Source organism: Diorhabda carinulata, chromosome 3, assembly GCF_026250575.1.
Source record: "Diorhabda carinulata isolate Delta chromosome 3, icDioCari1.1, whole genome shotgun sequence".
Classification (NCBI taxonomy): Eukaryota; Metazoa; Arthropoda; class Insecta; order Coleoptera; family Chrysomelidae; genus Diorhabda; species Diorhabda carinulata.
This window is the reverse complement of record NC_079462.1, coordinates 14,504,374-14,520,149: the sequence shown is the minus strand read 5'-3', so window position 1 is coordinate 14,520,149 and position 15,776 is coordinate 14,504,374. Positions and strand designations below refer to the sequence as shown.

At 33.9% G+C, this 15,776-nt stretch overlaps 1 protein-coding gene across 2 annotated transcripts in view; it reads right to left on the bottom strand.

Moving 5' to 3' along the window:
• Positions 1–15,776, bottom strand: part of LOC130891315 (neuropilin and tolloid-like protein 1) — a 692,365-nt gene that overhangs the window by 231,320 nt on the left and 445,269 nt on the right. For both annotated transcript variants that reach the window (XM_057795951.1, XM_057795952.1), the window contains one exon: positions 8,458–8,526. In XM_057795951.1, coding sequence (XP_057651934.1) covers positions 8,458–8,526 — 69 coding nt within the window. The remainder of the gene's footprint in view (positions 1–8,457; positions 8,527–15,776) is intronic.

The following is a 15,776-nucleotide window of genomic DNA, read 5'->3' as shown; positions in this document are numbered from 1 at the left end:
ATGCGAACCAGTATTTTCTGAGATTGGCGCGTTCAAACAAACAAACAAACTCTTCAGCTTTATAATATTAGTAATATAGAGATAAAATAGAGAGAATAAGATAAGTGCATATCGGAAGTTCATTATCCCAATTTAAAAGCATTTTTCTGTGAGAAATGAGATTATAAAATTTTGAACACTCCTTTGCGTCATTATAACGGTTAACAATGATCAGTCTACGCCAGAACAGTAGTTCTAATTTTCTCGTCTCATATTAATTATCCTCAATTGTTTAGTGCAATTTAATGAAAACCTACTTATGCATTGTTGTTTCCTGTGAATTACATTTATTTAGTCTTTAGATGGATTAATTTGCTTAATTATGCAATCATAACTTTGGTTTGTACTAGGTTCAGATGACTAATTTTGTGATTTATAAAATATAGATGCCTTTTTAAGATGAATTTGAATGAATAATGTACAAATGTATAAACAATCGATTGGTTTTCGGAAACCTCGAGATGGAGTGTAATAAAGTTCTACAATAACTGATGAGTGATGGCTGTAAATCCATCATTAGTCACAGAACTCATTCTTGGTGTTGCTATTAAGTCTGTCAACGGTTCACTTGCAATACAGGATCTGAGAATAGAGTCACCAGGCACGAGACAAGCAAAAGCACACATAGAGGTGCCTCCCGGACGATCCGAACTGCCGCTGATACATGAAAAAAGAAGATACTACAGACCACGCTATTAGTGAATGCTCAGCACACTCATATGCGAAGTGAAAACGCTTGGGCAAGCCTCACAGTCTGCAAAGGGGCATCCGAAGGTTCAAGCCCAAGTGCCCGTTCGGATTTTGAAAAGAAATCGGCTTGGTAATTTCAAGTGGGTCACGACGAGCTTCACGTGCTTAACGGTCAAAATCCGCAAAATCCTACTAAGAACTATATCTAATCAACAACAAAGATCTGCATGAAATGTTATCCAGATTTTAGCTCTTCGAAACGAACAATTCTGCCATCAAATCATGATAATTCAGTTGGGATGAGCCATTTTTCATATCCAGTGATACGGTACTTGCATTGTTTGAATAAAATAGTTTTGGATAGTTTATAAACAACTTTTACTATACTTTATTCTTATTTCTGTGCTCAATATTTATGTATATAAAAATTATTGAGAATTCAAAAATTTTGTGGGTAGTTTAAACATTCCTATGAGGCTGCAAGTTTGCGTGACATCATAGTTATGAAATGAGCACTGAACGTATTATACAAAGTAAATACGACAGTTATTCTCTTGGTTATTCTGAAATAAGCGTTATTATTAAACTTTGTTTAATCTGAAAAATGGTATATAAATCGTGTTTAGTGCCAGGATGTGAGCATACTACAACTAAAATACCTGATAAAGTTCTTTCTATGGTGCCAACAACTTACTGAATATACAGCAAAAGTTGAAAGTGTTCGTTTTGCCGATCCTGAGAGATGTAATTATTTTTGTTGCTAGGATCATTTTAATGTGAGATTAAAATTTAACCTATTTCAACATTTTATAGAAATTAAGTTTATTGTGCTTCCAGTTTTTAACGTGATTATGTAATAATGTAAGAACATACCTTATAAAAGATTTATTCACTTTATTCTTATTTATAGAAAAATGTTTAATTAATTCAACGATAACCTCGTAATAATCGAGCAGACAACTGCTCAATGTATTTATTAAACCTATAACGTCACAACTGAAAATCAATGATAATCGATTTCTTATGTAGTTGGAAATTTTTGTCTTGCAATTTTCAATTAAATAATTTAGATATTATTTTTTCACGTTTAAATGAATATTCCACTTTCTGACATTATTTCATATTAAGAACTTATAAAATGAACAAAAAAATACTTTTTAAAAAATGCAAGTACCCTATCGAACGATAAAAAAACGGTTCTCTATGTTGTCATCGAAGCATCTGTGACATGTAATGTCTTGGTGGGCTTCGTTTCCTTTGAAGATATTACGATATATACAACTACCTTCTAAGGTTATTTTTTCTATCTACATCAAATGGACATGACTCCATGATCTTTCAAATGACATTCTAATAACGACATTCGCAAAAACATTTCATTCCAATCCCCCTAATATAACGAATTTACTCATTTTGAATGATAATGTATCAAATTTTTAGATTTAATATAACATATGTTTAATATTCATCCAGTCAACTGCATTTGTGAATCTATCCTAATGTACTCGATCACCTACCATAAGCAGAATGATCACTAACTTTCTTAATAACAATATATAAATTTTCACACCTTAACGTTGTTAATACTTTCATTTTTATTTTCATTATAATACCTGAAAAATAAGCATTGAAATAATGATTCTTGGTAAGATAATTATGTTACTTTACTTTTGTTACAAACCGCTATAACGCTAAAGTGTTGCGTACATACAGATTTAGGAACATGCTGTGGCTTTATAACGAAACCCCGAACAGAAATTCATAAAAATCGTGTAAATCATAATTTATGAGCCAAGGAACTTCTTTATCGAATCTCGATTACGATTACGACCGAGTCATTTTTTCAAGTTTGGGAATAGAAAATAATCTTAAGGGGCTAAATATCTGGAATAGGGTGCAAGAGGCAAAAATTTATTACGTTTGACCATTAAAATAACGACTGTGTGAGCTGCTGTATTATCTTGCTGAAACAACACTTTCTTCTTTCTTCTTATCCCAATGATTTCCTCCTCAAACGTTGCAATAAGTTCGCATAATACTCCGCTGAGAGTCCATGAAAATTATCCAACGCACATCCCAAAAATCCGACGCCATCACCTTACCTGAAGATGAAACGTCTTTGCTTTTTTTGGAGCCGGTTCTCCCTTTTCAGTCTATTGTTTTGATTGTTCTTGCGCAAAGCTTTGTCATGTCCAAATTTTCAGTTAATATGCGATGTACTGCACTTTTTTAAATGTCTGCTAATTCGCGCATTCTCAGTCGACAATCATTCAGTGCCGCTTTGTGGATTTTCTTCAAAATTTCTGATGTCGTCATCTCATTTATTCGACCACTGCGCTGATGGTCTTTGCAGGTGTTATGGCCTCGTTTAAACTCTGCGACACAATATTTCACAGTTGAAACGGAGCAGCAGTCTCACAGACCAATTTTTTCCATGTTATACAAATACACTAAAGAGGTTCAATATTGATTGCTGCCAAACAAATACTAAACAACGTGGCGTTTTCAAACTAATGCTGTTTATATTGTACACTTTCTAATACAATGGTATTTTCCAAGTAATTACCGCTATCTCTAGGTCAGGCCATGGGACGAACCACCTTAGTATGAGTTAAAATCAGGAGCAATATTTTCAACCTACTCAATTCACATGCAGACAGGTAGTTTCAAAGTACTTATTTAGATCATCACATTTAGCTAAGTTATTGATAACTATGAATTAATTGATGCTTATAGATATATTGGATAACAGGACAAAGAACGCTTCAAATTAAATTTAATGTATGTTACAAATCATTTCTCTACCATATTCCGTTATGTTGCTTCTAAAATTATATTTCAAGCAGACAATTTGTGACCCTCACTTTAATTATAAAAATTTCTGCACATCATATTTCATCACAATTTATAATGCGGTAGTTTCATTTCCTTCAACTAGATATTCAATTTCAAAAGTAAAATTTCATTATACAGGAAATAATTGCACATTAAATTATGAAAGCAGCAAGTGGACTTGATGCATACAATATTAAAGATTTTTAGACACGAAACAGATTATAAATGAGTATTCTTTTGAAAAATTGCTCCTTGCAGTATATATATACTCGTATACTGTTTAAAAATATGGACAAAGGTTGTTTGAAAAGTTTTCAATCTAACAAAGAAATGATATATTTGTTCACATAATCATTTTTATTTTTCGACTAGTTTTCTTTGAAATCTATACAATTAGTACAATGATTCTCCTACCATTTTAACATCTCCAAATTATATTTGCCGTCTTTGTCCTCAAAATAAACGTTTAAGTAGGCGATAAAGTTCTTAGTTGATGATCATTTCCTGCCAGTGGAAATTTGAGGTAAGAAATAATGAAAATCTCTGGAAGCCAGATCTGGTAAATGGTGGTAAGTTCACCATTTCGAAGTGCTAATCGTGAATTTCAGCCATGGCGATCACCAACGTGTAAGAAAGTACGTTGTCTTTATGGAAAAGCATTTTATTTTTCTTCAAATACGGTCGCTTTTTGCAATTTCTCCATTTCTCTTATCAACAAATGTTATTGAATTTTTGAAGATAACTGATCATGACAATCCTATAACTATTCCAAAACGATCACTTCTCTGGCCAATGAAACAGTTCTTGCCTTATCGGACCTGATTCGCTCTTTGCAATACACTTTTGTCACTGTTTTTAAATTTCTCAACTAGAGTAGTTGGTCTACGTTTGATCTACAGTAATGAATCGACGGAAAAATCTTACTCATTCTGCCTAAACTGCTTCACTAAGTCTTAAGGAAAGGTTAATTTGATCCGCTCCTAGTCCAAAGTGAGCAAATTCTACACCCAACGCGCAGTTAGAGAGATATAGAAAAAAAGAAATACTTGCCTTGCTTTTTATTTCGAATAAATATCTAACAGCTCTCTTTTATAGTTTGACTTGCACCACACTTAACCCGGAAGGGAAGGGCATATCGGAGATGCTACTAAATAAGGGCATAATAAACTGTTAAGGAGGTGAATAAGTTCAGTTCTTTCGAAACTATCTTAGTGCAAAACAGGAGGAACCTAATTTTTTAGATAAGGCGGCAATATGTAACTCCAATTTCAAGAAATTGTCCTCAATAAGCCCTAAGAATTTTGCAATATATTTTTATATGCTTACCGAATCATAAAGTAAGTATATGGTGAGTAAGTATTGATATGCCGTTAGCCTCTTCTACGAGATCTGGCTATTAAATAACGAGACTGCGCGCTTTGAGGGCGCTCTAGACGGCTGATGTGAAAACGAGTATTGCGTTGGGTATCTAGATATCTTGTCTGTGCACGTTCCAAAACACGTTTCCGTCACTATTAGAATATTCGTGCAGTAGCGTTTTGAAACGAACGTGTTTTTTTCTCGTCCCGAAAACCATGTGTGACGGAAAACAGGAGCAACGTATCAATCTCAAATTTCTCGTTAAATTGGAAAAAAAATACCGTGCTATAAACTGTTGCAAGAGACCTATAGGGATAATTCTCTATATCGTTCGCGTGTTTTTGAGTGGCGTAAGCGCTTTAGTGAGGGCCGAGAGAGCAAATCAAAATTCAAGGCAATGTTGATCGTTTTTTTCGACATTAACGGTATCGTGATAACTGAGTGGATTCCAGAGTGTTAGGCTGTCAACCGGACTTACTATTTGTCAGTTTTGGCAACACTGCGAGAACGAGTTCGTAAGCAATGGCCCGAATTGTGGAAGAACAACTCGTAGATTTTGCATCAGGACAACGCACCTGTCCATAACGCGCTATCTATGAAGCAGTATATGGCCAGTAAGTGCACTCTAGTGCTCGAACACCTGCCGTACTCACCAAATTTGGCACCGTGCAACTTTTTTTGTTTCCAATGATAAAATATGCTTCAAAAGGGATCCGATTTGAGTCGATGGAAGCGATAAAGCAAAAAACGACTCCTAGGGGCCCCCAACAAAAGACTTCCAGCACTGCTTTGACAAAACGTATGGAAAGTGAGTGGCAAGGGAAGGGGATTATATTGAAGGAGAGCATTCGAATGGAGAATAATATTTATGATAAAACTCTTCTTCGTAACCGGTGTCGTCATTTAATAGCCAGACCTCGAATATCTCTAGCCTTGACTGAACGGTATATAATTTTTCATATGCGTAGGCGTATTGTTTTCCAAAAATATTCATTTAATGACAGTTCGACCCTCAATTTTCTTCACACCTATTAACTTACACAGTCATAAAGAAAATAAACATAAAAAATGACAGAATTTCTAGTGAGAATCGTTCAATGCATGCGTACTCATATTTCACAACTTAACTGCTGACATAACACGTCGTATATAGCAAACTCGTAAATATACTAATAGGTATCTTGGATTGCGATTTAAGTTATAGTTTGTTTTCTTATAATTAGTCTTAGGTTTATCTATATCAAAATGTTTTTTACCATGTATCATTCCCAAGTTAATACACCTTTATCTTTATCGCAATATAACTCTTGAAATATGTTCCATTTCCTTGTTGCAAATTGAACAATTATTGAAGTTTGCAACTTAATCATATTATTCGTTATTTATTTCGAGTTCAATTCCATAATATATTATTTATCAAGTTCACAAAGTTTGTGATGTTGATCATTCGATTCTCTCTTCACAAAGTTTTTAATGTTGATCATTCGATTTTCCCGTAGCTTCAGCTTCTAGAATGAATATCAGAAGAATTTATGATCTCACGTATTCGATAATATGTTGAAGTTTCGTGTCTGTCAGATTTTCACATTTTCTCATAGTTTTTCGTTCCCTGCTTTACTCTGGACGCTCTGGAGAACATCTCGAAATGATTCCATTTTTCAATATGTAGACTTGGTGAAACTCATATTTTATTAGCAAGAGATAATTCAGTTACTACGAAATATTATGTAATAAGTACGTTATCTAGAGTGTGGTTCTCCATCGAATAGAGTTAAATCGTAGAAGTGACAAAATAAAATTGGGAATAAAGTGAAAATCTATAATTATCAGAAATTTCAGAAATATCTGGTGTAGCGATCCTCATGTAGGGAATAAATTCTCTATCGCAAGTTTAATGTCTTCTTAAAAATATGAGCGAAGAACAACTAAGGAATATGAGAAGAGAATAAGGAAAATTCAAGGACCAGTAAAACTTGGAAATCATGAGTATGGAGGACTTATTAACTATGAAATCAAGAATATATTAGAAACTGAGGATAAAGTAAACGCAATTAAAGTAAAAAGATTATGATGGTACGGACACATGAAAAGACCAGAGAACCAACCGATGATAAGGAAAATTATAGAATAGAGACAAAATAAGAGAAGATTGCCGGAGGACCAAAAAATAGATGGGAGTCTAGGAGTACGTGAGTACCACAGTCGATGCTGTAAAAACATGTATTCAGCTGTAATTAAGTAGTGATAAAATGTAGGCTAACCTCCCAAAAAATACAGGGTCAAAAGGGCTCAATTTGATTAGATACAATTCTAGAAGAAGTGTATAGTCTAATATATAAATATAAGTACATTATCCGGAATATAATGATCACATTCCAACAAGTAACTTTCAACTTACTGTGTTTCAACTTGATGAAGCAAAATTTGATAAACTAAAATTTATGTTATCATGCAAAACAAATTTAAAAATCATTCAATTCTTAGCAATTTTTGAGCAGGGTCCTTAGAAAAGAAGAAAAAGTTGTTGCACTATTTGTACAGTAAGAAATATCTCCCACAAATTTGAAGGTAATGGTTGAGTGAGGCTTAGGTTAAGATACATAATGCGGGTAAATGTCCAATCATTTTGATGGGTAGTGACAAAATGGCGCCTGCTATTGTTAATGACAAGGGCTTGAAGTTACACATCACTGATTTGAAGCTTTTTACTCTAAGCCTATAATACTGAATAATACTGCCCCCTGATACATTTTTCTCGCTTGCAGAACATGCTACCATCTTCCACGCCGAAGTATTCGCAGTGATGAAATATGGAGGTGCAATACTAAATCGACAATACAGATATATAGCATTATCAGTCTGCTAAGACGGCAGGGGTGTCATATAAAGCGATAAAGGCTAAAATGGTGAGCTCTAAGCTTGTATGGTAACTAGAGAAACTGGTAAGTGATAGCATCAGGACCAGCTTGTTTGAGTGTGATCACCTGGGCAGCAAGAGCATCAACAAGTCTGATTCGCTAGCTGGATTGGGATCAGCAAATATTTCAATGCGTTGAACATCCATTTTAGGTGTAGTCAAAACTATTGCTATTACATGTCCTAGCAGTCAGCTCGTCTTCTGCAAAACAACCTTGAACAGGTGCGATATTCGACTGGTGCAATGCCTTTTAGCCAAATACGGTCATATATGAAGCAATATCTACACTATATGCGTCATGGAAGATCCGGAATGCTGCTGGGACATAGAAAAGAAGAAAACTGTAGAAAGCCTCATAGTTTGCCTAATGATATCAAAAAATCTGCTTAATCCTGATCATCGGCATTGGTAGTGCCTAATCCAATTCAATTATCAATCAGACGGAGTAGATTTATACAGCAGTGAAAAAAATTGTAGAACTACGTTATAATGCTACTGGAACATTGTGTTTTTTATGGTTTCCTAATATTTTTCATTAATTTTGGGTGTAGTTTTTATGTTTTTCAGTGATAGTTTCTTATAACTTCTAATTGGAGTTCATTTGGCATAATACTTACCGATGCCTTTTCTGGGAACAAGTTGTGTTGAAACTGAACTACCACTGACGGTGAAGGTGAGTAGAAATACTGAAACAAACAATTCGAATTAATAATTTAATTAATACCTGTACCTTAAATTGAACCAAAATCTGCACACGAATTAACAATTTTGTCATCAGACACGTTCATCAATATTTCATTCAAATTTTCAGAAATTTCATAACATTTATGTGGTTAGGGGATTGGAAGCTTTAGAAATGTTTTTAATATGCTAACACGAGTAGTGCTACTACTTTTCTCGAATAGAATAATCTATTTGAATTCAAAAAACAAAACGTTGCTTTAAACATATGTTGCTCGCGAATTTTACCCAACCAGAGAAAATCAACTTACAAGTGTAGAGTTCGTTCATTGGAAAGGTGTTGAAGCAAGATATATTCGGAAATTCAGTCAACAAAATATTATTCCACATTCGTTGAATATGACCTTGGTTGAATCGGTATATAGGGTAATTCCTGATTTCCTTTATAATGGATCTATGACTATGAAAATTTATTTTGTTGCAATTAAAAGCAAAAATTCGGAAGTAATATGACAATTCAAGAGAATTTGAGATGCTCGTGCCAAAAGTGCTCCTCCGAGAACATCGAATATATGATTGACAAAAAGAAGATTGAAAACAAAATAATAGTATTCATGGTTGACAAAAGAGTGGCTTTGACCATACACTCAATCATACCATAGCATGGTATGCAGATGACTCCAAAACCGCAATAGGAATAAACCAATACCCAGTGTAACATGCCAATCGGTTCGTTATGTTTTGCTTCAAATATTCTGAATAATCCTTTGTTCACGTATTGTGGCTCAGTAGTCACTTATATTTTAACTATAACGTTCAAGTTTTTGGAGAAAAAATTAATTTTTTGTCCACCTCTCGCTCTAATCGAAAAAGTTAATAAAATCTCGCCAGCTATTCTTAAACGTCCTCTTTCTATAAATATTCCACTGCTTGAGTTTGAAATAAAAGTGAATTAAGTAACTTTGTGGTGATACTATTCTTTATATTCGCTGGTAAGTTTTACTAATATCTTTAAGTTTGCTTTTTATTCTTTTATTTTGAACATATTTATGAAGTCATTTCCGTATTAATTCGTATTTTCTATTCATTTATAGAAAAGAACGAATAGAATAGAATAGATTTCTGTATGGTTGTATTTTGAAAAAAATATAAATTCTTATACTCGTTCCTTCTTCAGTAATTTCCATCTGGGTTCCCGTTTCTTTCCATATTTTTTTCCGCAGTTTTACAGCTGCCATCAGAAAGCAACCAACCGAGGCATCACCATCAACACACCAAATTTTAATCCAGCAACTTGGAATTCAGTTGATTGCTGCAACGATCTCGGCTTTCCATAGATAAGTCTCAGTTTATAGGGCGTTTCCAGCTTTCTCCCTTTTTTATTTTTTTTAACTTCGTTTGTTTTTTTATTTTTTATTTTTGAAACTGTTTTTGTAAAGATTCATTTGAGGTCCTTCTTCATCAAACAATACTTTTCGAGAAATTTTTTAAATTGAGTTTTTTAACTTATATGAAGGTATACTCCAATAGGCTTCTGCAGCAAATTTACCGCATCCTGTTCCTCTAAATATTTTTGTACTATTTTTCAGAATTCGAGATCAACTGAAAAATTAAATATATGATAGTTCCTAGGATCAACATCAAATGAATTGTTATTTTATGAGGACTATGAAAAATAATTTTTTGTTGTAAAATGCTTACCACTTCATCACAGGGTTTATAAAGAATAAATTCATCACCAAAAAAGTCGAATAGGGTCGAATCCACTTCAATGTTTTTGAAAACATTTAGAACTTCAGTACTTGAACTCTTTCACAGGTATGTGTGTAAAATACCTATTATTGTGAATACTGTTTTGCAATACTATTCAAAACAACAAAATTGCTCTATCACCTTTTAAAAATATCGCGGATAAACTTACCACATGGTTTTCAAGAAAGGAATTGATGAGTTTTATGGAAGCCGAAAGGTTCTAACTCTTTATTGATAAGGATTAGTGATATCTGAAGTCTAATGCAAAAGCTTCGTGTAATATGCATAGAAACTAGCATTAATGCAAGAATAATCATTAGTTTAACAAAATATAATGTTAAATTTGTAAAATATGTTTAGATACGAGGCATATTTTTTAAGTAAGTACCGTTTTAGAAATTAAAAAAGGAATTGCAAAGATATCACAATAATTTTATTTTTACATGAAAGCCTGTACCTTAATCTACTTTTCTACATAATTTCCGTGAATATTGAGGCGGTACTTGTCATAACGTGGCACCAGTTTTTGAATACTCTCCTCATAAAATTCTGCCGCCTGACTTGTTAACCACTGTATCACAACTGTTTTCACTTCGTTATCGTCTTGAAGACGCTGACCGCCCAGGTATTCCTTCAAGTGCAGGAACAAATGGTAGTCGCTGGGCGCCAGATGAGGGCTGTAGAAAGGATGATCTAGAGTTTCCCATTGAAAAGATTTGATCAGATCTTTGGTCCGCTTAGCCACATGTGGACGGGCAATGTCATGCATCAAAACGATACCCAACTTTCCACGTCTTTTGTTCTGGATTGCACGACGCAGATTGTTCAATGTCTCACAATAAGACGCTGCATTGATTGTCTCATTACGAGGCCTAAACTCCACTAGCAATACTCCTTTTCTGTCCCAAAAAACTGTGCACATGATTTTAAGGGCAGAAATTGTTTCTCCACTTTTTTGGGTGATGATGAATGTCGCCATTCCATGGAGTGTTGTTTCGATTCTGTTGTGACGTAGGCCACCCATGTTTCGTCACCAGTAACAATTTGGTCTAAACAATCTCTACCTTCATTGTGGTACCGCTCAAGAAAAGTAAATGCACTGCCTAAACGTTGAGTTTTGTGCAAAAATTTCCAGTATTTCAAGTTCTCGGTCACAATGCGATACAGAACACTACGAGAATATTGAGGAAAGTAGTCACACAATGATGAAATTGTAAAGCGTCTGTTTTCTCTCACCTTTTCGTCCACTCTCTGCACCAAATCTTCATTAACGACTGAAGGACGCCCACTCCGTTCTTCATCATGCACATTTGTGCGGCCATCTTCAAATTCTCTAACCCATTTCCTTACCATTTCATCAATCATAATGTTTTGTCCGTAAACTTCACAGATCTCACGATGAATATCGATCGGTTTTACGCCTTTAGCACTAAGAAATCGTAGAAGCCCGTACTTCACAATCGGCGGGATTCACGATTGTCGGAGGCATCTTAAACACTCAGTAAACAACGTACACAATGAAGAATCAGACTGTAATGGCGTCAGTGCATAGACAAGAGATGTAGGTACCAGCGCGCATGTGCGGAACGCCGACATTGGGGTTGCGACGGCGGAATCGAAAAGCGGTACTTACTTAAAAAATATGCCTCGTATATGGGCTACAGTTAAATATGCACAAAATTCTAAAAACAAAATAATATTCATATAAAGCAATTCAATAGCCATCAATATTATTGTTTGAAATCAATATTAATAAACTCATTTGAAAATCACGGAAAAAACATTATTCCGAAGCAGACCGTTCCACTAATAACACACAAACAAATATGGAAATACCAGTAATTCGTGAACGAAACACAGTAATAATTGCGATCCTTGAGTAGCAACCGCTTCAATTCAATTATATGAGTTGTCATTTTGAAAACTTCAGTAGCCCGTAACTGCGAGACGAAGACACATTTATTTCAACTTTCAACATAATTTTTATATCTTTTACTCCATCAAGTTGCATTCAATTCCTGGACACTCTGTTTTATGTCTCATTTTACCTTCAATTTCGTTATGACATTCACTTTAAAAAGGTGGATAGTTGTTTGTGAGAATAACAGAGACAACTTTTATTGCATTGAGTTGGATATAGTATCCCTAACGGCAATTTTATAATACAAGTTGCACGACAGAAAGTTTCGTAGCATTCAACCGCATATTCCAGCCGTGACAGACGAATAATCTGTCAATTATAATTTATTATAGGTGAGTTTATAAGTATACATAGTTGGAGAATGCTTACTCGGAGCCATTATAATTTTGTATTCCAAATTATATAAGTTGCTTCTATAACTAAACATTACTTGTAAATATTTTGATTCGTATTGGAAAGTAAAGTGAGTTTTGTCAAATGAATTGGGCGATTCGTTGTATACAGACTACACCGTTAGTTCAAAATAATCCTAGAATATAAGGTGATTGATTAGTGTCATGAAGCTCTTTGTCCTTTGAGATGTCGATTTAAAAATCTGTGGAATTATAGTCTTAATTAGTCTTCACATCTTAAAATGATTTACAATTTCACAGGTTGATCCATTTTTTTTAAATAAAACATCCTATATTGTATGTCAAAATTGGAATCAGCTCGACTTACCAATTATACAATATAGGGTTATGATGTTCTACGGAGTATTAAAAATTATTACCAATTTACGTGTACAAAGTGGGACTTCTTTCAATAAAAGAGGTATTTGGCTTACAAAAAATTCTTAAATACATCGCAGGATTTAGAAGTTCATCAAAAGAATATAGTCCTACTACATATTTATCAAAATTACTTCCTAACTCATTCAAAGACCATCTAGTTTGATTGTGTCACTACGTGATATGGATTAGTTGGTGAATAATAGTAAAAATTTTGCCCTAACTCACAATTCAAGCTCTTCCCTACCCCCTTATTCAAAATCTACTACTACCCCTTATAGTGAAAGTTTCAAAATCTTCGATTTTAGCATGTATTTGAGTAGAATACAGTTTAAATGAATTATTCGTAGATCTGTTGATATTCTCAAACAATGATAAATCTGACTCATGCAACTCCTCCAAAAACCATCCTCCGAGGTTAGTAATATTGGAAGCTTTTTTCAAAGAAACCCATTATAATCTCGATTTTCATGAAAATTTGTAAATTTTTGTAAAACATTGCGATGTAGCACACTTTTTGAAATCCTTATCATGTGCGCTAACAGAAACAGCAGTCTCACCCAAAGTAGAATCTAGTTCAGCTTTTATATCCACTGAACTAAGTCTAAAGTATTGTATCACATAACGATGACAAATTTTTTTCATGTTCGCAAATTCAGTGATTACGTTCACTATTGATGGTTGGAAAATAAATACTTAACTACATGGTGTCTTCAAACATGAAACATAAGCTGTATAGATTATGTACCTTCCAATAAAGTGATATTTTCCAAGCAACTACTGCCATCTCTCTGTCAGGCCAGGTACTTCTAGCCCTTTGCAGTCGTATATATGTCCTTTTGTGAGTACACTGTACTCGGACTATTATTTTATCTACTTATCTGTCTACTCGGAATTTTTTTATATGGGAATTTTTTAAATGATCTGATACAGCTTAGTAAATACACTTAGTTAAAAATAAAATAAAAATTTAGGAAAATTAAAAAAAAAATCTCTTAATCCTAAAAATTAGGGGATGTTGTTTAAAAATGTTTTTTACAAAGATGTTTATTCAAATTAAATACAATAATCTCTAACAATTATAACAATAAAAATAATTAACAGAAAAAACTTGAAAAACACTAAATGAAAAATAATGGCTTACAAAAATAATTGATTTTAAGATAGAGAAACACAAATAAAACCTAATCTTACCATAATCACTACCATCATTACTAAATTAATTCATACACAATATTAAAATAATTACATTTTATAATGTTTTAGTGTATGGTATCGTTCGAAACAATCACCAATATGTAGTCCAGGATTACGGGTGCAAGTGTTAAAACATAACGCACAGTCTTTTTTTTCCCCATCATTTTGGCATAAAATATGTAATTTACCATTTAGCCGCTCGTCTTTATCTGCAGATGATGGTCTGCCAGAAGTTTTTGATCCCTGCCGAAAGTTTTTTGTCATCTCGTCAACCAATTTCCGAACAAACTTTAGATGGGTTATTGGTTTATTGTTTTGGCCCCGTTGTGAAATTTTATATAATAAATATGCATTGACACTGGACATTTCGAGTCCCCAGGAAAAAAACTTTCGACGCCATTTCAAAGACTTCCTCAGGAAACAGTATGATGCTGAATAAGAGTCTGCGCGGTCGACACCTCCTATAAATTTATAGTAATTGACCACTATATTTGGCTTATTCACAACTTGTAAGTTACCTCCACATACTCTTCTGTTGATGGGCTGTGATAAATTTGCGGTTGATTGAATAGTGCCTGTGAAATAAACATTTAGATTTACCAACTCTTCTGCAAGTGGCAAGCTCGTATATCTAGCGTTGTAAAAATGATATCCTTGACTTCCTAGGTTATAGTCTAATAATTTTTGGCAAAGATGTAACACTATCCTTGTACTTACAGGTAAATCAGTTCTCACTAAATCTTCCGATGTCAAGCTTCCGTAGTACGGCAAAATTGAATACACATACCCAGGGTTAGCATCCGCCATTATATAAATTATTATCCCCCAGGCTTGTTAGGGTTGAAAATAATAAAACTAATTTTACACTTAAATCCAACAACAGATTCGTCCACCGATATATCTCTTGATGGAAAAAAATGTTCTTTGAATTGTGTGTCCAAATCATTTAAATAGTGACTAAGCTCGAGCCCTAAAAGTTTGGTTATTTGGATCGTTTTCATACAAGTGTAGCATCCAAAAAATTTGTAAAATCGTTCTCTTCCATATATGCTACTAAAAAAAGGTATTTTGGCCTTAAACTGTTGTGACTAATACTCTTGGATATTAGATACAGTCATCGTATCAATATTTAGGACAACCCCAATAAGTGCGGTAAACTCTTCTACTGTAGTATCTACCCACGTACGCCATGTAGAACGTTTTGACAACCTCTTCTGTGGTACTATAATTTATGTCTAGCGTAGTTATTTGTTTGTCCCACTATTTTTATTATTAGCTCATCGGTAAAAAAAGAGCTCAAGAAAATCTGTGTGTTCTGTACAAGTATTTGGAATGGAATTTGTGGTCCTACCATTTTATCCCCAGAAGTAAATAGAATCCTGACTGGTACCTGATCGTGGAATGTAACGTCCTGCCATGGACCAAAATTACCAGGTTGTGTTATATTCTCGTCGTCTTCATTGCTGCTTGAACTTGATGGTAAAGGTATGATTCTCTGTCTTTTAGTAACTATAATATCAATACCTCTACTAGAGTCACTTTCCTCACTAATATTATCACTATCCAATCTATCATTGTCAGGCGCGTCAATATAAAATTCATCGTCACTACTTTG